The 19,827-nt window shown below is 40.5% G+C and overlaps 2 protein-coding genes and 1 long non-coding RNA gene across 3 annotated transcripts; all 3 read right to left on the reverse strand.

The window, feature by feature from the left end:
* Positions 1-2,195: 2,195 nt before the first annotated feature.
* On the reverse strand, positions 2,196-3,873 carry LOC136436857 (uncharacterized). Its single transcript, XR_010756097.1, has 3 exons — positions 3,751-3,873; positions 3,479-3,577; positions 2,196-3,322 (listed from the first exon to the last, which is right to left on the reverse strand). It is a non-coding gene; the product is annotated as an uncharacterized lncRNA (long non-coding RNA).
* A 13-nt stretch (positions 3,874-3,886) lies between these two features.
* Positions 3,887-8,500, reverse strand: LOC136437513 (uncharacterized). Its single transcript, XM_066432127.1, has 11 exons — positions 8,286-8,500; positions 6,364-6,420; positions 6,095-6,181; positions 5,730-5,932; positions 5,440-5,558; positions 5,020-5,223; positions 4,764-4,875; positions 4,574-4,635; positions 4,285-4,365; positions 3,956-4,079; positions 3,887-3,911 (listed from the first exon to the last, which is right to left on the reverse strand). Exons 1-11 carry the CDS (start codon positions 8,295-8,297, stop codon positions 3,887-3,889), a joined length of 1,086 nt encoding a protein of 361 aa, XP_066288224.1. The 5' UTR covers positions 8,298-8,500.
* A 3,743-nt stretch (positions 8,501-12,243) lies between these two features.
* On the reverse strand, positions 12,244-18,415 carry LOC136436858 (uncharacterized). Its single transcript, XM_066431239.1, has 10 exons — positions 18,347-18,415; positions 17,274-17,409; positions 16,949-17,044; positions 16,511-16,713; positions 16,178-16,287; positions 15,677-15,901; positions 14,796-14,921; positions 14,187-14,435; positions 13,403-13,507; positions 12,244-13,026 (listed from the first exon to the last, which is right to left on the reverse strand). The coding sequence occupies exons 2-10, from the start codon at positions 17,397-17,399 to the stop codon at positions 12,665-12,667; spliced, it is 1,602 nt and encodes a 533-aa protein (XP_066287336.1). The 5' UTR covers positions 17,400-17,409; positions 18,347-18,415; the 3' UTR covers positions 12,244-12,664.
* Between the last annotated feature and the right edge of the window lie 1,412 nt (positions 18,416-19,827).

A 19,827-nucleotide genomic window follows, 5' to 3' on the forward strand; every position in this document is an offset into this window, starting at 1 on the left:
TCTGGGGTGTTCTCAGCACATATCCAGAAACCTTTGAGCAAATATGTTCTTTTCAACACTTTTATGCTATCGAAAAACCTGACCACGACTCTTCTCTTTTAATGAGGCGATAAATGAAAAATTGGTCATTATGCATAATTATATAATGATTCTTATTTTTAGCACCACACCACCCTTCGTCCACGCCATATACGGCAAGAAGTTCAAATACCTCCAGGCAGCGGTTGCTATGCAACTACTGTCGTCATATGTAATACGCAGAAAAACATAATTGCTATGGACTGGGCAGAATGACAAAGCCACTTCAAGTGACTAAGTGAATAATTTTGTCCATAGGAATCTGGCCAAGCAAAATCTCATAAAGTATATTCAGTGCGACAAATCTGTTGTTTAGGGAGCAAATGCATTGTAATATGTGCATTTGATTGATCCAAACTTCAAAAGACACACTTTGGTAACGCAACACTCCCAATTATATACGCTCATTTTTCTTATAGATCCTAGTGCTGTTGTTCTAAACATATCAAACTATGTGCAATACTTGATAGACATGCAATGAGAAAGTCACACACACACACACACACACACACACAGGTACATGCACGCACACACACACACACAAACACACACACAAACACACACGCAGGTACACGCACGCACGCACGCACGCACAAACACACATACACACCACACACACGCACACACACACAGGCACACGAACGCACGAACGCACGAACGCACGCACGCATGTGTACGAGCGCGCACACACGCACGCACGCACAAGCAAACACACACACCACACACACACACCACACACACAAACACACACAGGCACACGCACGAACGCACGCATGTGTACGACCGCGCACACACCACACACACACAAACACACACACACGCGCACACACATATGCCCCCCGAAAAACTTAATACGTACAAACCTAATTTATCTTTGTAGCTTGTATGTTCCAACTCCCACCTGTAGCATTGCCGACGACTGCCGGTGAGCAACGTTCTTCCCCGCAAAATTCCTTCCTAATGCCCATATAGCTACAAAGTCTCAGGGCCTATGGGTGCTCTACGGGGGAATACCCCTGTCAGTCCGGATCGTTAATGTATGCACAGTACCGTATCTGACGTAACGTTACACACAGAGAACAAAGAGGCCTTGTTTCACGCGGTGCGCACGTCATAATTGGTTGCCAGTGAGACAGCAGGTGAACCTTCGTGGTACCATTTGGTATCATGCAAAAGAAACTGGCAATTCTTTATTTTCATTTTGGTTACAAAAACTATTATTTTCTTGTACATTGAATGCATACCTGCTATAGCACAAGGTCACAATTTATACGTGGTACGTACAATGTAAGGTGGCACGAGACTGTCAAACGGCAATGAGACTCAAAAGAGAGTGACACTTGGAGGCAAGCAACCAGAAACGTTCAAAAATTGCTTTCCAGTTGCGTTGATATCCTCATCTAGCAGGTTGACGTTGTGGATAAGTACTGAGTTTGCATGGAAAGATACAACTGTTGGGTAATGGAAAAGTACAGTAAACCTTGGGCTATGGTGATCATATGACCTCTGGCTCTGATCCAAGACTATAATCATCCCCTTTGTGTGGCAACAACTGGGGAGGCACTGATATTTGGTGACTTAAAGTAAGTACTGGACGCTGAACAGACTTCCCGTATGACGAAAATGAACCTTTTCTTGAACCTTTTGGCACAGACATGTATCAGAACCCCCCCTCCAATTCCAGTATCGAAACACACCTGGTTTTGTACCCAGTGCTAATTTTTGTTATGAAAATGTTCACATAAAAAGGTTGTCGTTGTACATGTGGAAAAGTACCAGGCTGGGGTGGAAAGATACAGCTACGATATGTAATGGAAAACTACCAAACACCCAAGGCTATTGTCACATGGCTCTTGGCTCCAGTCCAAAAGCTAGGTCCTTGGTGGTTTACTAACAAATGCTGATTACTTCAATCAGCAATCTTGAATATTTTTGGTTGAAAATGAATGATTTATCACAAACTCAAATTACATTTGCTGAGACATTGCCGTCATTATGTCATAATGTTGGCAACATGTAAAATTTTCTATACTTTCACATGGTACATAGTATTGATGAGAAAACCTTAAGCAGTTACATCCTAAGCAAGTGCAAATTAATGACACAAGACAAAATGATGTATTTGTGACCATTTAATTCAAACGGAAGTCTCAATTTACAGATCACCGCCACCATCATGTACATGCCGTCCAAAAGTATTCCTTATGAAGCACTTATTGATAACCAGACGTCTTATTTGCAGCAGTAATAGCAGTATATTTACACAACAAGTTATTATATACGCCCACGCTATCTACGTCGAGCTGTCCTTACTACGTATACCTAACGAATAATAATAGCAACAAATATAGAGCGTTTGATGTTTACAAACATGTATTTCCCGTGATTTTACACAGAATGCAACAGTAGTAACTGTTAGCGGTTTCCGTTCCTTTGTGATGAAAAGTAGTCACCACAATCGCACACTATTCCCCTTCTCAAAGCACGATGGCTAAAACTTCAACAACGTCCACTTCTAAATCAGTGTAGTTTATCATGCCGTGACACTCCTACAGCAACGTGCTTGCTGCCCTTGGCTGAGGCTAATAGACAAAGCGTATGTAATCGCGCTTTTCTGCTATTTCTACAGCAATGCTTGACCCGATCTGTGTCAGAGAACTTGAGTCTCAACAATTTGCAACACCGTCTTTGCCTTTGTGTCTTATCAGGAATGACTCTTAGTACTTCCAATAGGCTTTCTTACACTGGCATGGTGAAGCTCTGAGTAGCACGAATAACTTCAATGTACTAATAAGCTTGGCACACATCTGCATCGGTCTTATTATCCACCACTTCCATCGCGTCCACTAGGGAGAGAGAGCGACGGCGTGCAAGTTAGATGTCTTAGCTTATATCTAACGAGAGCTCGTTCACGACTTAGGCTTTTGTATAGATTTCAACAGCTCATCGCAAAGAAAGTTTGCCGCGTCATATACCTTTAAACTGTGAAGGCGTTCTAAAACATTCCATACAGTGTGCCTGTTCATGGCATTACGGGACTGAAGTACTGCGAACAGGGCCAGGGTTGGGCTCCCAACAGATGGTGTGTTCACGGCCTCCAGCTCATGCTTAGTAAGGCCGAACTGCTCGAATTCGAAGAAGGTCCTCCAAGTCGGCATGGAGCTGGTAGGAGGGATCCTGTCAAGAAACACCGCTAACGTCTGCTGGATGTTGAAGCTGAACCATTCGTCATCCAGTAGAATCGCTGAAAAGGAAACACACAATTGTTCAAAGCCAAATACTTGCATTGACATCCATTCCATATCATTTCAAACACAGATTGTAACGAACTGATAGTTCTGAGTTGAAGAAGCTGGCCCTATCAAATTGAGATAGATACAAGTTACCACGTAAAACTTACAGGATGCTCGTTCTTTGCACCAAGTCAGTTTGGTTGCGTAGTCATTTGCTGTGTTGTTGGACACTGTGCGGCTGTCCTTGTGAAGTCTGGCCGTTTGTCCTGTATTAGAAAACATAACATAACACTCTTAGACGTGTTTATTGTAGTCCAATTTGCTTTCTGTGTTGAAAATTTATTTGTCATCTCAACTATAGCTAAACAAGAAACTGATGTTGAGTTACAGATATATTTCACACTCCGTACCCAGTTTATCAAGGAATGTAAGAACATACCAGAAAGATCCAGAGATCCGGTGGGAGTCGAGGCCTGTGATGTGGTAGGTCCCTCAAAAGGTGTCTGAAAAATTAGATCAGAATGTTGAATATTAGTGGCGTTATTGTTATCTTCAAAGCCCGTACAAAACAAATGTTAGATGTAAGTAGATGGCACAACACTCTATGAAACATCCATTCCCGTACCTTGGCATCTCTGATAAGCTGGCCATGCTGAACATCTACTGGCTGGTTTCCATGTCCCTTGGGATAGGAGAACACGGTTTCTTCGATGTCACTCACTGGGAACGGAGACGGAGTTCCCTTCTTTGGCGAGGGTACAGCTTTGACTAGAAAAAAACAGCGATTTTGATCATACATGTATGTGTATGTAAGTACCAAGGCTTAGTGAGAATATAGTCATGTGCATGAGTATTCCATAAGAAAGGTACGTAGGCTGGTATTGCTCATATATTGAGCCAGGTGAAGCTAACAAACAAACAAACTAACAAACAAACAATCAAACAAATCGACACCATTAGTCATCTATGATACCTGGTGACGAAGTTCTTGACCCAGATACGCGGAATTCTAGTTCACCCTCTGACGATGTCGATCTCCTTGGCATTTTCAGTTCTGTAAATTTTAGGTAGAAAAATAGTGCTGTATCACAATAGAATATAATGTTGTGTCCAATGATTTTCTAGTTTTGTGTCGTAACCACTTAGCAGTTTTGGGTCTAGGTATACATGTCAGCACTGCTAATGAGCTATTGAATAGCAACCTGTACTAACTAACTAACATAACCTACTATCAATTATAAGGCAGAAAGGAAAATGCTTACTTGGCAGCTGCTTATGGCGTCTGGACTCCAATAGCTGCTGACCATCCTCTGACTGATTCCTGCTGAAACATTTAGTCAAAATGTTATTGAAACAAAGACGTTTTATTTCAAAGAACTAAATTTACAGTTCATGGCCACAGGAAAATAAGGTCCAGTTTTGAATAATCTTTCCAATCAGTCCCCTCCGTACCTTGTCTTGCGTGCCTTGGTGAACTTGACTTTCTCGCTGCTCTGCTCTACATGGCAGTGGTCATCCTCAGATTCTTCCGTGATGGATGAGCTCTCTTCTCTCGATTCTGTAACTGAATGATAAACACATTCTGTTCAAGGGGACATAACAATTGTCTTGTAGTTATTGTAAAGTAAACCTTCTTTTTTTGTGCTTTATTTGTCACAAGCACCAGCCTTCAGAATATGTGCCATGTACGACAATTAGTACTCTTTACCTGTTGTGTCCGGAGACTCGGCATCACGAGCTGGTGCCCTGAGGTAGGGTCCACGTGGTTTGCAGAGTTTCTGCTTGAAAGCGACAAGCACCAAGGCGACTGTCAAAAAGATAACAGCAGCTGCAACAGCTACAGCGGCAATCACAATCCAACGTTGTGAGTCTTTATAATGCCTGCCGTCTGCTGGCCCTGGTAAAGCGTTATCTGGTAACAAATAGTAAAAGAATGAGTCGGTGACAAGGCCATGTAACAAACACTGTGAGATTGCTTAGCGACTAGACAACCATATACTAGTATGCATAAGAGTTCTTGGAATAATGATATCTTCTGGCCCTTTTCTAAAGTTAAATGTTACAGAATGTGTGCTACATTTCAATACATCAATTCAATTGGACATTGCTTTAGATTGTTCATACTTACTCGCTATTACCGGGGCACATGCAATCACAGGATTCTCTCTACATTCGGACCTGTTGTTGGTCTCAGCTGAGCAGTCGATGCAGTGGACTTCCCCTTGGTTGTCGACTTTGGGGAAGTAACTGTGGATTATGAAAAAAAAAAATAACGGTCGATTGTGGAGCATTAATTAGGCGAATACATATTAAGTAGTAAATCTTGGATTAGGCAACTTACGTACTTAGAGCTGGATTTCGACTTAATCACTGAAAGCCACTGACTGAAATTAGAATGATTTCAGCAATACATCTTACCGGTCAAGGCATCCATAGCAGACCCTGTCAAGGTAGGCGTCGCACTCACGAACGGTCTTCTTGTTCTGGCTTTCGCACGTGATGCAGTCCCGCACATTTCCCTTTGCACATGTTTTACCTGCCGGTAGGTCTGTGCAGGGTTCACATGTCAGGTCATTCCCGAACCCACAAGGTTCCTTCACCTTCTCTCCCGCCTGACAAGTCTGTAACATTGAGACATGGAATAAACAAATGTACACAAATGACACAAACTTAGACCATGTAATATCAAGAAGGTTAAATTAACCTCCTTGGTAATATTGAATGGATAAGTCATTAATGAATTACACAAAGTTTTTTGTTGAATGAAAAGTGGTGATTCTTACCCGTCTGTTACAAGTCTTACAGATCCCGTCCCTGTCTAGGTACTCTGAAGCTCCGCAGTCTTCACCGGCTGTTGGAACAGGGAAGCCCTGTTTTCAAAGAACACAGAAATACTAGTTTTATTGGCATGTGGGTTTGTTTCTTTGTAAAATCTATCAGACGATGGTCGGATGTAGAATTCAGTGTTAAATTGATGTTGCCTGCAGTCCAACCATAGCTAATACATTGCATACTTAGTCTAAGTATTGCACAATAAGTCTTAAGCACTTACGAAAGCCAGGAGTAGTGTCAGTAGTCCTATAGTAATCAGCATCTTCGTAGCTTCCACCTGAAAGTTTGTAAAGAGAGCGATTAGAATAACTCCAAATATATCGGTTACATTCTATTGTTTATTGTCCATGGCCGTTGTTCTTTGGGTGGTGGCACATAGCGTGACAGATGAAGCTAGCACTACTTTGCTACATATATCCTGACTAATACAGCATTGAAACATTGTACATGTATGGCCATCTTTATTGTCATTTGAATCAGGGTGTTTTAAAATCAATATGCAGACTTATTTGACTTATCATGGCAATCAGGATAGTATTTCACAGATGATCATGAATAATGTCGCAAAAGGCAAGGTAATATTAAAATTACATATTGTCAAATACATGTACAGGATTTACAGGTGTGAAGACCTGCGACCTTTTTTGGTGTTCGTAGACATATCGTACCTCATCTTAGTCACGTGACTGTCTATTGTTTCCACCCAAGTCTATGTGACTCACGCCTTCCATACCTTATAAGACAAGCTAAGTTTGGAAAACTTGTGAGTCACCAACTATATACAGACACCAAAGTATAAAAGACGGGCTCAGAACAAGCGTGTTCACTTCATCTCACGTATGGATACAGAACGTTAGGACCGAATTACCTGAGCTCATTGCGTGGATGGAAATTGACTTGGGATTACGTGGCAATACGTGCACTAGAGAGCTCATTGCTTCTCGTCAGGATCTTTTTACTTCAATGTATTTCATGTTGGAGGACCAACGCTGCAAGGGTCGGTGGATTTTTTTCATTACTGAGTGAAAAAGCCGGTTGAAGAGCGCTCGCGCAAGTCGGAAAAAGTCAAATACTTTCTTCCATCTGAAGTTTCAAGTTTGTGATTTTTTTGTGTTATCTTCTTGTAAAAAAGTCAACCCTGTATGGGTATTTTGTTGCAGCCGTTTTATGCAGCTATTGGTAATGATACAGTCCTACTATATTGATCATCCATGCTAACTTTTAAGGAGTAACTTTTGAAATTTAATAATTTCTATTCATCTGCATGAAATGATGACCAATGTAAAACTAGCCAGCATGCATTGGGAGAAGCTAGTGTATTTGTAAAAGGACAATTTGTTCTGTTCTGAAATAACATATTGAATTCTCGTATGCTTATTTCATAACCAACCGTTCATCTTCTGAATATATAAACTAAGATACAAAATGTAGAGGAAAATTGTCAAAATAGGTTCTAAAAGAAGCATGAGGCGGGCTCTAGACCATGCTGTTGATTTTGGACCAGGGCCAAATGCCGCACCCAAAATGAGTAACCGTCACGAGAGGCACAGGTGATCTCTGACGTCACACCTGATCCTGAGGTCAAACTTTCCGGTCGATTTACTCACAAAAGGCTTCGTGGAAGGACTTTCTTCCTGAATGTTCTGTAATATGTTTACACCAAAATGAATGTTCTCTTAGTACTAGAGAAATCCTTCCAAACGCACACGCAGAATTCTTGGTCAAGAGCTCTAAAAGATCAAATAAATCAGTGTTTTTACTCCTGACTAATCATGTTTTAAGTAACAACTTAGGTGATTCTTCGCTGTCAGAATGCGACATGATGTCAGTTAACTGGAATACAAATTCCACAGCTATCAACATGATTGCTAAACTATCTTGATTGTTTATTTATCATTAAATCCAGAGAAGTAATTTTGAAAAGGCAAACGTTACGCAGCCAACCCCAAACAATTAGTAATCCTATCTTCGCCCCCTGGCCAGATAGTTTGAATGAGTGAAAAGCGGCATTTTGTGAGTACTAGGTACCCACACACTCAACAGGTTACATCCACATCACATTCCGGGGGTTGTAACAAACCTGTTGTAGTAACCACGAGGGAAAACAGGCCGGAAATTAGGTACAAGTGAGGAAAAACTTACCTTACAGTGCATAACCGCTTACAGCGTGTGGGCGCGCGAACTGCATTGAACACCTGAGAAATTGTGTCAACACCCCGCTTCTGGTGGGGCCAAAATGCAGTTCGCCCCCCTCTAGGGTGCGTCAAACATATTCTGTTCCTACCGTGCCTTTTTATCAGAAGGCAGATAATTTCTAACCAGTATGGTATCCGGCCAATCTACGTCTATGAAATGTCAGTGCAGCCATTCGATCATTATGACAATTATGTCTCAAAAATCTGAAGACGGCGTCATAGGCCCCCCCTACTCAAGTAGATTCTGCTGTATTGGTTGAATGACGTCAAGGGGAATCCCCTTGTAATTACCGTCCCCGTATGTAGGTTAATCAGTAAAGAAGAGTGCATCAAGTCGGAAAAGATATATCTAAGTCTGATCTTGCCTCTGTGAAAATCTAATCTCAAAGACACTGTCACCCCAAGAGGACGATGGCCATGCCATTATTTCCCTTTCAATATGTCTGGAACTTCTATAGGACTCATACGCGTGTTATTGACAGATGCCCTCACTATTAAGCACTCCACTAAGAGACCTGTTACATGATGCCAAGAGCAGGTTGTATGTTTTTACAGCATTTGTAAATGCTAGTTCTACAGTCAAGCTCGGAACCGACTGCAAGAAAGGAATGAACCGAAGTGTATCACAACAGGTGATACCACAACAACAGAGCAACCATGATAAGCAAAGTGCCTAGTCACAACAGTGCCTAATGACCCGTGCATAGCCACTGTGTAGACATGTGCAGACCCGTTGTACTAGTAAACGGCGAAACATTGTGCATTTTCTCCCTCTATTAGATACAGATGATCCCTTAATATGTATGTTTAGATCTAGATTGTCAGCATTACCATTATTTCCACAGGCATAACACAAAAGGCCATAAGAGTGTACCATTACCATTCAGTAGCTTATACTGTACCCGCAAGGATAGTTTTGGAGAAGTTTCACCGGCCGTCCCCAACCGTAAGTTAATTCTCTTCACATCGATCCTGCGAATTTTCCCAACTTAGTGCGTGAGGTATTTTAACTACAACGAGCATTTCAAGCGTGATTTAACGAGAGGTATATTTCAGTAAACAGTATATTAGACTTCCGGGTAATACAGCCCTATTCGAGTATTCCTATCAATATGCCAGACACCGAGATAATAATTTACCTGGAATATGCATGATATATCTATGACTTCTCTACCATGTACCATAATCTTGATCTTTGTTCTGCGATGAATCATACAGTGTACACTTACCTGTTGGCTTTTCCATCCGTATGCTGACTTTGATCTGCGCAAAAGGTAGTGAACGTACGCACCACAAGGGAATCACGTGAAGTGGAAAAGTACTTGGTATTGTTTACATTGTTTACCTGTCTTATGGACTTGCGCGCTCTAAGTGCAGTTATATGCACGTGGAATATCTTTTTTTAGCAAATTTGACAGATGCATCATCATAGATATTTCAAAATATAGAGATTGTACTGAGTGTAAGGAAAGTTGTCTCGGTTCCTTTGTTAATTTCTGGACAGTATAAAATGCAGTATCAAATTTCTGCCCTCCCCCTAAATGTGTGGTACATGCCCACAATGACAAAATGGAAACTTCCTACATGTCCACAGTGACATAATGGAAACTTTCTACACTCTACACTTGTTTTCAGCAGCCTCTGACGTTGCAATGCTATTTTTGTACATGCATATTTAGGCATTCGTATTGTTTGTCATCTGTAGGTTCTAGGAAGTGAAGTTATTCATAGAACCAGTCACATGAAAGCAAATCGGACGACACACCTGAATTACATTAGATTTCTTACAGAAGTATGTTAAAAACATTCCAATAGACCAGATTTAAAATAATTATCATGCGCTAAAATACATTAAGAAGTTACTTTGGACGTACGAACGAGGACAGACGAATAGAGCTTTAAACTAGGTTTTGAATGTCTTTCAGAGTCCTCATAACAAACGAGTCACTGTGACGTTTGGTCTTGCTAAGTGGTAATTTGTACATGTGTCGGCCGGCTCCCAACGTCCGTTAACAAGGCTGGACTCCAGGCTAATGTCATGTATGTAAAAGAAACATGATCATGATATGATTTTCTAATCTCCAAGCAGATCTCCACGGTGTTAAAATCGTGTACAAGCTAGCCAGAGAAGCTCCAGTCAGCCAGGGAAGTTGTCAGGCACCTTCTGCCAGTTGGATACAGTCTTTGCAACCGTTGGGTCTGCTTGGAGACTAATGATTTTCCACAATTTGGCATTGTGTAGATCGTCACTTTATTTGTCGCCTAGCATAAGATTAAGACTCTTCCAGCTAATACTATAATATCGGCAAGCTGTAGTCCTTGTTTGATAACAACTATCAAATAGCTATAGCCTCCAAATGGCGCCATAATTCAATATACATACTATGACAGACAGAGCATTGCAAATATTTGCCAGACGAGAGCAAATATAGTCTGTTAGCTATTACATATTAGACCGTTTGGTGGTAAAAGCATGGTTATAGTGACATTCTCTTAAATAAGTACCACTGAAGTGTTTTTCAACATTATTCAACATTAGAACAGTGGCAGTTACTTTGATTAGGCAGCAGTTGCCAAAAATGTAACAAAGTATAGATTTTATCATACATAAACAATAATGAAAATAAGGAAAATACACTAATAAGGAAAACATATCTAAAGTTTCCTTACATAAGTTTCATACAAGAATCACGGTAAAACTAATAAAACGAGCTGTAAACAAATAGCAAGCCTACATATATAGAAAGAAGCCTTGTGCCAACTACAACGACAAGTACTGTATGAGCAAAGTTGTGTCCGGTGTTTCACAGCACCACGGCATTTCCTTTTAAAATGCCGTCTCTTTGAGGGGACACAAGTGCGCTCACATAGTGTAATGGCACCAACAAATGAACGTTTAGAACTTTGTTACAAAGAATTAAGGTAATTGTATTCTACCTCAGACCATAAAATTCTATACACGCTTTACTCATCCTTTGACAATGGGACGTCTAGAAAATGATGTCAGTTTGACAGTAAAAAGGTTAATAGGCAAAAATAGATAAACTCTAATGTATCTTATGTATGTTGTGGCACTATTCTAGACTTCACGCCCATCTCGACGTAATTGATAGGTCTGGATCAAAGGTCAATCTTTCCCAGCCAATGTGCTTCTAGATTTTCATGAAGGGGCATGAAGGTCGTCTACTTTGCATAGTTGTAAACAAACAGGCTTGGGGCGAGTAAACAGCTCACCCTGTGCCTTGTCGACTATTTTTCCATGTCTCTAATAGATTGAATATGTGACGAGTGATTTGTCAGTTTCAAGAGCAATTCAGAGAATGCTATATAGTTAGTTATCCTTCGCTAAAACGAACACTTGTCGTCCTTTTACATGTCTTAGATTACATTTGCCCCTGACCCGCTACCCTCAGGTCTTTGTGCCGTGCCGTGTTACCGGAACAAAACAACAAACTCCTCTGGGTTGCCAGCAACGGAAAATTCCGCTACCACGTGCTTAGGGGTAATGTTTCTCTGCTCGGTCTATTTCCTCCTATTCGAAGAAGTTGTAACTTTTGTTTGGAACAATGTCAAAACGATTAGCAAATATCGTCCAATTGGCCACGTCATTACGGCAACGTCATGGAGATTCCCCTCCTAACCATGTGGACTTCGCGTGTTCGCTCTGAAATCTAAAGTTCTGGAACTTTAAAAAAACATTAACACCAGTTTTACCATCAGTTGGACCAACACATTGCCTTTAGGTAAACACCAAGTCTGAATCAAAATCCCTCTTTTACTATGATAAGTAATACGCCGCTCAGTTCATAATCCTCTCTCTCTCTCTCTCTCTCTCTCTCTCTCTCTCTCTCTCTCTCTCTCTCTCTCTCACACAAACTCTGATAACAGTTTAGCCCAGAAAAATAACCACAATGCACGTTTTGTTTAATGTTTGCTGCTCATAACATGTATCAAAGATATAAAATGTACTAAACTACATACATGTATAGACAATACTGCTACTCATGTACTATATATATACAATATGACTGTACACTGTACATCTTGAATCTCGAGCAAAAAAAGCAGTAGTTCAGCAACGCCCCATGTCTCACAATGACATAAACTCACATAACAGTCCAAAACAACAAGTTAACAATGTCCTCTAAACTCAGGATCATAGAAAATGTCTTGCTTTGACAATGGCTTGTCTTGTCAGTTGCAAGTTCCGGTCACAACATTTATAGGATATATTCGATCGTATAGCACAAGTAATACTGTAATGGCCTTAAGTTATATACAAACGTTTACATATTTCTTTTACACATACTCTACTTAAGTTGCTGTCTATGATTCTGACCCTTCATCAACTTCTATTTGAGTGTGCTCACTAAAGTCTGTGTTCATAATCTCGTCACACAGATAGTCTACAAGTCCAGTAAACTTTGTTTTGTCTAAGGCCTCTAAAACGTGTCCAACTGTTAACATGTTCATGAAATTTCTAGTTTCTAGGACCTTAAACAGTGCAAGAGTCGGGCTGTCTACCCGGGTGTTGTTCACAGAGTCCATGTCAAGCTTCTCTAGGTGACCGAGGGTCTCGAAAAACGTCCTCCAGTTGGGTAAGGAGGCTGCAGGGGGTATTTGGTCCAGCTTAGCTGATAGATGCTGCTGTCGGTCAAAGTTGAACCAGTCGTGTCTCAGCGGTATCTCTGTAACAGATATGGAACTATCAGTTTAGTGTCGTTGCTTTGCCTTTCATCATCATCATCATCATCATCATCATCATCATCATCATCATCATCATCATCATCATCATCATAGGTCGACCCCGGGGGGGGGGGTCAAGTCCATGCACGACTGCCGACCACACCAGTCTATCTGCCATGAATTGCCTTTATAAAGGCAAGCCACAGGGAAAGTATACAATTTTGATTAACATAAAGTATGAATGATTGCTACAAATCCATCTTAGATATAGAGGACAATGGTTAATAGCTACTGCGATATCTGTGTTAATCATTATAGTAGATATACAATATATCATCAACAAAATCTAAAAACACAAAAGAAACTGCATATACCCACCATATGCACGATGGATATATTTGGCAAGTTTCGTCCTGTAGGCATTGGCTGTCTGGTTACTGCCGGGTGTCCGCTTGGTACTCTTATAGACTTGGGCTGTTTGACCTGATGAAACAAAAAAATTCATGTATTAATATTCTAGTTATCTACCAATTTATATCTATGTCTTATTTTGTCTTTGCAATGCTTATCAGACTCTATAATACAGGATCACAACAGTGCACTACTGGCAGTGTAGATTCTTAGCATGAAAAAGGGCAGATATATGTACATGTTTTGGAAAATGACATTATGAAAGATGCTTGGCATTATGAAGAAAGAAGGCATTATGAAAATTTAAGTAAGTCCCAACATTCCAGTGTTGGATATTTCAAGTTTAGCCCCTTTCTCATTAATGTTTCCTCCCTGGCTAAATTGGCATGTTGCCTTGTCATTGTTTTCTCATTAACAGATTAAGAAAGAACTGTAGCTGTACTGAATATTGACAGCTGGTCATGAAAGAATTCTAAATCTGATTTTTTTTGACCATATGGATGAGGTCATAAAGTTTTATTGCCCTTGATATGATTTTTTTCAAAGATAAAATACAGCACTTTGGTACATAACACTGCAATGAAACTATGTTTTTCATGTGCATAATGATCAAAGCTACAAACGCACGTTCGCACAAATTGATATCTATGAAGTTGCCATATATTAGAAAATGATTTTTTTGATTAGGTAAAAACGATTATTTTCTAATAACTATGGCCGAACAATACATTAGAAGTTCATCGTAACATACCGGCTAAAACAACAACAGGTGACGATGGAAGACTTTCTGAACTCTCGGAATCTTTTCGGATGACTTCGGGCCCCGGAAAGACGAAGACATCCTCCGGAATCTCATCGTCTGTGATTCTGAACGGAGAAGACGTGCCCTCCAGTTCTTTGGACTTGTCTGATTTGTCCAACAACTTTTGGTGTGCACTGCTGCTTCCTTCGATGTTGTCACGTGGTAGCTCTGGCCACGGGAAGTCTGGTATCGCAAGGACTGTGGAGAATATTTGTAAACTTAAAATCCAACGTACGTAATGAATGCTTAAAGACAAATAAGCATTTACAGTGTAACAGCCCACATTGGCTTATGCGATATTGATAATGAATACACAATACTACTACTACTTCTGTTAGCCAGACTAGGAAGACAATGACATTTGACTGCACAAAGAAAAATGATGTTCAACAGACAGAAATAGTTCAAAGTATCAAGAAAACAATGTTTTTGACAGTTCATAGAGCACTACAATATACGATACAAAGTGGTATAAAGTATACAATAATGTATCCATCATTCACACTGAAATATGCTCATACATTGAAACTGAAATATCTTAATTTATACGTGACTTACCAGCTGCAGAAGCTGGCTGTGCAACAAAGTGTCCCTGATGATAACCAATGTCAAGTTCACCGGGATTCTCAGCACTGTTGGCTCCAGGTGTTTCACAGGCCTCAAGTGCATCTGTCTTACTTGTACCTGCAATGCACAGAAGCAATAATGACATCAATGGCAGTTAATAACACTTCAAAATTAATTTATGAATGTCAACAAGCAAAACGTGCAATGTACTAAAATCTTTTGAACTATTGGCACAAAGCTTTGTCTTGAATTAATCTTCTTTTAAAGACTACTTCAAGACATCCTAAATTGTCTTAACCTCATCAACATGCCTATTCAGAGTTTTGGTATAAAACCTGGTGTTCTCAGTCCTATCGTTAGTCACTGACGAAAGACAGTGGATGCTGTCTGAAACGTCTGTTTCAAAATCTTATCCAGTTGCTTGAGTAATTATTTTTGGCGTATCTTACTACCTGGATGTCTAACTTACATCAACGTAAAACGTGTAATGATTATACACATTTAAATTTACCTCATCAATCAACCTTTCATCTATTCTACCTCAATGCTTTAGATTATACTAGACCGTTCCCCCTACGATTTTATTATGACAATGTTCTCACATATTTGCATGGTAGTTATTGAGTCCAATGATTTTATAATTTATACTGTATTATTATGCATTGTATTGTATTGTATTAACTATGTATGTATTATGATAGTGTAATGATTTTACTGCAGGTTATGTATATAAGTTGTATGTTTGTATTTGTGGGTCAGCCGTTTCCAGCGAGAGCTACCTAGGTTGACTCAGTGCAATGATTTGTCTCATTGTCAATAAATACAAATACATGTACATGTGCCCTGAAGGATTCTGTTGTTCTCTATCCTACCTGTGCCATTCTCTGGGTCAAAGCTGTCCGACAGCTGTGGGCTCTTTCGTCTTTTCAACTGATCTTTTATCTTCTGCCACAGGCCGAGTCTGGTGGACAGAATAGCGGTGATGAGTAGCAGAAACATGACAGCTCCAAACGTCACGCTCATGGCGACCATGGCATACATTGCAGGGGACTGCGGATGCGTTTGCTGCTGTGATACTTCCTCTGATGCTCCGGGATCTACGGAGGAGTACAACTTATCAGCTACAACATCAATCCAGCAATCCATCAATCCATCAAGCAATCAATCAACCAACCAATCAATCAATCAGTCAACCAACCAACCAAATAACCAACCAATCAATAAATCAATAAATCAACCAACCAACCAACCAATCAATCAATCAATCAATCAACCAATCAATCAATCAACCTATCAACCAATCACTCGTTCGCTCGATCAAACAGCCAAAGGAGGCAATCAATCAATTCACCTTACGAAACCAAACCCCTTACCACTTGGTTTCTTGACCACGACCTTTACAGGGCAGTCGGTGTTGTTTGTTTTGTCGAAGTCGCAGTGAATGCAATTAACTTTCCCCCAAGACGTGGCTTGCGCAAAGAATCTGAAAAACGAGACAGAAGCGTTAGACTACCCGATGCGACATGACCACACGAGGAGGAGGGAGAGGCATATGTTTTTGAGTTATCATTGGAAATTTGGTCGTAAAAGTGGTTGAAACACAGGTTACAGTTCAAATATGTGTTTGAAAACCATGCGAAAGCTTAGGATTTACTATTTGAAAACATGCGTTTCTAGCTAGCTTAAAATCAATATAGCCAACGTACCCTTCTAAACATCCACCGCAAACGGTTTGTGAAAATTTGTTGCATGCTCTGACGGTTTTCTTCCCCTGGACGTCACACAGCACACAGGTCCGCTCAACACCCTTCTCACAGGTGTATCCCTCCGCCAAAGGGCTGCAATCTTCGCACACCACATCTTTACCGGACACGCACCGTTGTAGTATTCTCTGACCAGGTTCGCAGCCCTTTGTAGAAAAAAGGCAGTTCGTTAGTGTTTGAGATTTCATTGTGACACTGATACTAGCAAAATCATAATCATTATAATGTTCCATAGTAAAACACTGACAGAGATTTCTACATCGCCCTTGAATATATGTATACTCTGGAATAGCTGTATACGTATTTGTGTCTCTGGAAGTGGGACAAGACAATGTGTGTTTGTGGCGGGAGAGTCAAAATTTTTATTTTGTGGATACTTACTCGGTTTGAACAACTTTTACACTGTTCTCCGTCAAGATACTGCCTTGTCCTGCATGTTTTTGCAGCACTGACCGCAGAGGGCATGAAAGCTACAATCTGTAAGAAAAAAAAAGATTAACTCGGTAAGTTGAAGTTTCAAATTTTCTGTCTATCAACAGCAAATACCAAAGCCAACAGGTGTAGGTCATGGTTAACTAGAACTGTTGTGATCTCGTGTGAATGAAAAAAGGAAAACTTACATGTGTTGCAGATATTACAACGTGACTAGCTGACTCCGAATGAGGAAATCACATATGTAGCAGGAAACAATGAGAAACACACGTACCAGTAAACATGTGAAGAATATGATGTGTTTTAGTCTCCGCTCGGTGAGGTATGTTCTGGACGGTCGTCGTGCATTCGCAGTAGGCGTCAGAAGCAGACGAAAGGCAGGGCAATTCACAGACGACATCTTCGCACATCTGAATTAACAGGGGAATATTCCATATTATTGATTAGACGGTTCAAAGTTGGATTTTTCAAATTTCCCGCCAATACATGATCCGCCTTTACATGGGTCAACATACTGACGCGCCAGGGTGGGGCATGACGTCACATGCCGTATCACATGTCGACACACAAGACTGACCAACGTTTGCTTTCTTGTTAGGACTATCGCTTATCTTTATTTCAATAACATACCAACATGCCGACAGGAAAGGAAAAAAACAAATCAGAACTCAGATTAGAAATTGTACACCGGAACATGTAAGTCTGTCAGTTAACAGAAGAGTGAGCATAACACATTTTAGGGGACAGTGTATGTTTTCGGGTCACACTTACGTTCCAGAGGTACTGTACCCCTCGTCGTTTATACAGTGTTACAAGGGTTACTGATCTATTTAAATGTTTGGTAATCTTTTGTTGAATCTTAAGTGTCCATCATTTTCGAAGGAGATAACCAGTTGATCACGTCACCTAATCTATCCTGTCAAATGTGTGAAAGTAAGAGGGTATAACACGGGAGCCTTGAAAATACTAAATTAAGGACATGCAACTCTAGACTTTAATGCTAGAGTTCGACACGAGCAAGAATTTATATGCCCGGCCAACCTAACAGTCTACATTTAACTGGTGACAACGTCTGCCTGGGTGACGTTTTATCCACTGTTCAGACATGTGTCTACGAAAGGGGACCGTGCAATATTAGCGGAAAGTTTCAGAGACCAGCGCCAGTGCCAGTAAATGAAATCTCAGTGTCCGGCTCCTCATTATCAAGGACCACCAAGCTAAATAGAATGTCAGTATTATATCAGTAAGATGTGAGTAATACTTTGGAAGAATACTACCAAAAATACGTCTATTGACTATACAGTTCTGGAATTTTCTAACAATGTATAAGAAAACAGGATCACCTACCTACGCCCGCAACCACTCGGAAAAGAAATGAACAAATTTGGACTCAAAGCGGCGGTCCAGCCTCTTTCGCCCCGCCCACATCCGGCCTACGTCACTGATAGCCAACAAAGGTGAGGGCCTGACCATACAAAAACACTCCTACGCACCTGTGTGGAACAATGCCGATAGAAAAGGAGGGGCTGCTTTGGTTTGCACCTTAATGTCTCGCTATTTAGCTCCTGTTCGGCCGTTTGACGTCAAAAGCTGTTTATCAAAAACGTATTACCCCTGACTTCTTCGAATTTTGGTCTGACTCCAACCAAGGGCTTTCTCCTTATTTCCGGGTTGCGAAGTACATGTATTTTCGAGACGTAAAAATGGACAGACTCATGTATAAGTGCACTTGATACTAGTAGTCTTTTTATGTACAACGATTTGAACTATCAATGAACTGTGCAGCTTTTATGCATGTTTCCTGCCGTGTGCACGTTCAAATAAACTTTTAAACCACCATCATGTTTCTTTAGGGGTGTTGTTCCCTTCGTTGTTTTCGTAGTTTCATAAATAGTATCAGATTTCTTCCCTTCTATAGCTCTCAGTAAAGTTTATAGAAGTACGTCAGCGTTGCTGTGAGACCTGAATAAACCAACATGTTAACAATGCTCCCGGCAACGTCAACGTTAGATGAGTCATAAAGTCAACAATCTTGATCGACGTCGTTACGTCACAAGGAAGTAAAAAAGTATCAGATGAACGCACGATCACCACGTATTGCATCTTTGTCCTTACACTAAGGCTTACAGTGGTTTGAAACTCATTGTTTAGCGGTCAAGGGCACAATATAGTCTATACCCAGGGTACGGTAAACGCATTTAAGTTCGCGTGGTATTTAGCGCCATTAAAGGCGAAAATGGAGTGTTGGTGCAGGTTTTAAGTTCACGGAAGCTAAGCGCTAAAGTCATACTGCTACAGTATTGGACAAAAATGTTCGCCGCGAAAACCGCGAACATAAAACCACCGCGAACATTTCTGCATTTACAGTATTACTTTATAGTGCCTTGTATATTCGGAGTAGATCTCAACAGCTCTATATGTATTGACTTGAATGATTAGTCATGATAGATATACGAGACCTTTGACCTTTGTATGGCTGATAGAGCACTTAACGCTACCATGAATTCGACAGCCTTTTAATTCGAAACTTTTGAATATTGGCTTGCCAATTTAAGATTCAGCAGGGTAATGTAAAAACTGTTAATTGCAGGGATGGCGGCAAAAACAACATACAACCTGATAAACTCAATGATTACCGAAATACTCAAAAGCCCGCTTGTTGATTTATCATACAATGGTCCGTAGGCGTAAAGGTTTCCTATCGTTATACTTGAAGCTCTCCATCCAAAGTTTGTAACTGAGATGGCATACATATATGTGTAGCATGAACTACTAGCAGTAGATAAAACAAAACAAATCAAACCATATGCATTTGGCCACAGCAAGTA

Source organism: Branchiostoma lanceolatum, chromosome 6, assembly GCF_035083965.1.
Source record: "Branchiostoma lanceolatum isolate klBraLanc5 chromosome 6, klBraLanc5.hap2, whole genome shotgun sequence".
Lineage (NCBI taxonomy): Eukaryota > Metazoa > Chordata > Leptocardii > Amphioxiformes > Branchiostomatidae > Branchiostoma > Branchiostoma lanceolatum.

Bases quoted from the DNA above. Each gene is read 5' to 3' on its own strand.
- LOC136437513 (XM_066432127.1), bottom strand. The intron at 6,182-6,363 runs GTAAGTGCTTAA...CTTTGAAAACAG, and splicing joins TGACACTACTCCTGGCTTTC to GGCTTCCCTGTTCCAACAGC. The intron at 4,636-4,763 runs GTACGGAGGGGA...TAAATGTTTCAG, and splicing joins ACCAAGGCACGCAAGACAAG to CAGGAATCAGTCAGAGGATG.
- LOC136436858 (XM_066431239.1), bottom strand. From the start codon at position 17,399: ATGTCGTCTGTGAATTGCCCTGCCTTTCGTCTGCTTCTGACGCCTACT. The intron at 16,714-16,948 runs GTAAGTATCCAC...TTTTCTACAAAG, and splicing joins GTAAAAGTTGTTCAAACCGA to GGCTGCGAACCTGGTCAGAG. The intron at 14,436-14,795 runs GTAAGTCACGTA...TATTCTCCACAG, and splicing joins ACAGCCAGCTTCTGCAGCTG to TCCTTGCGATACCAGACTTC.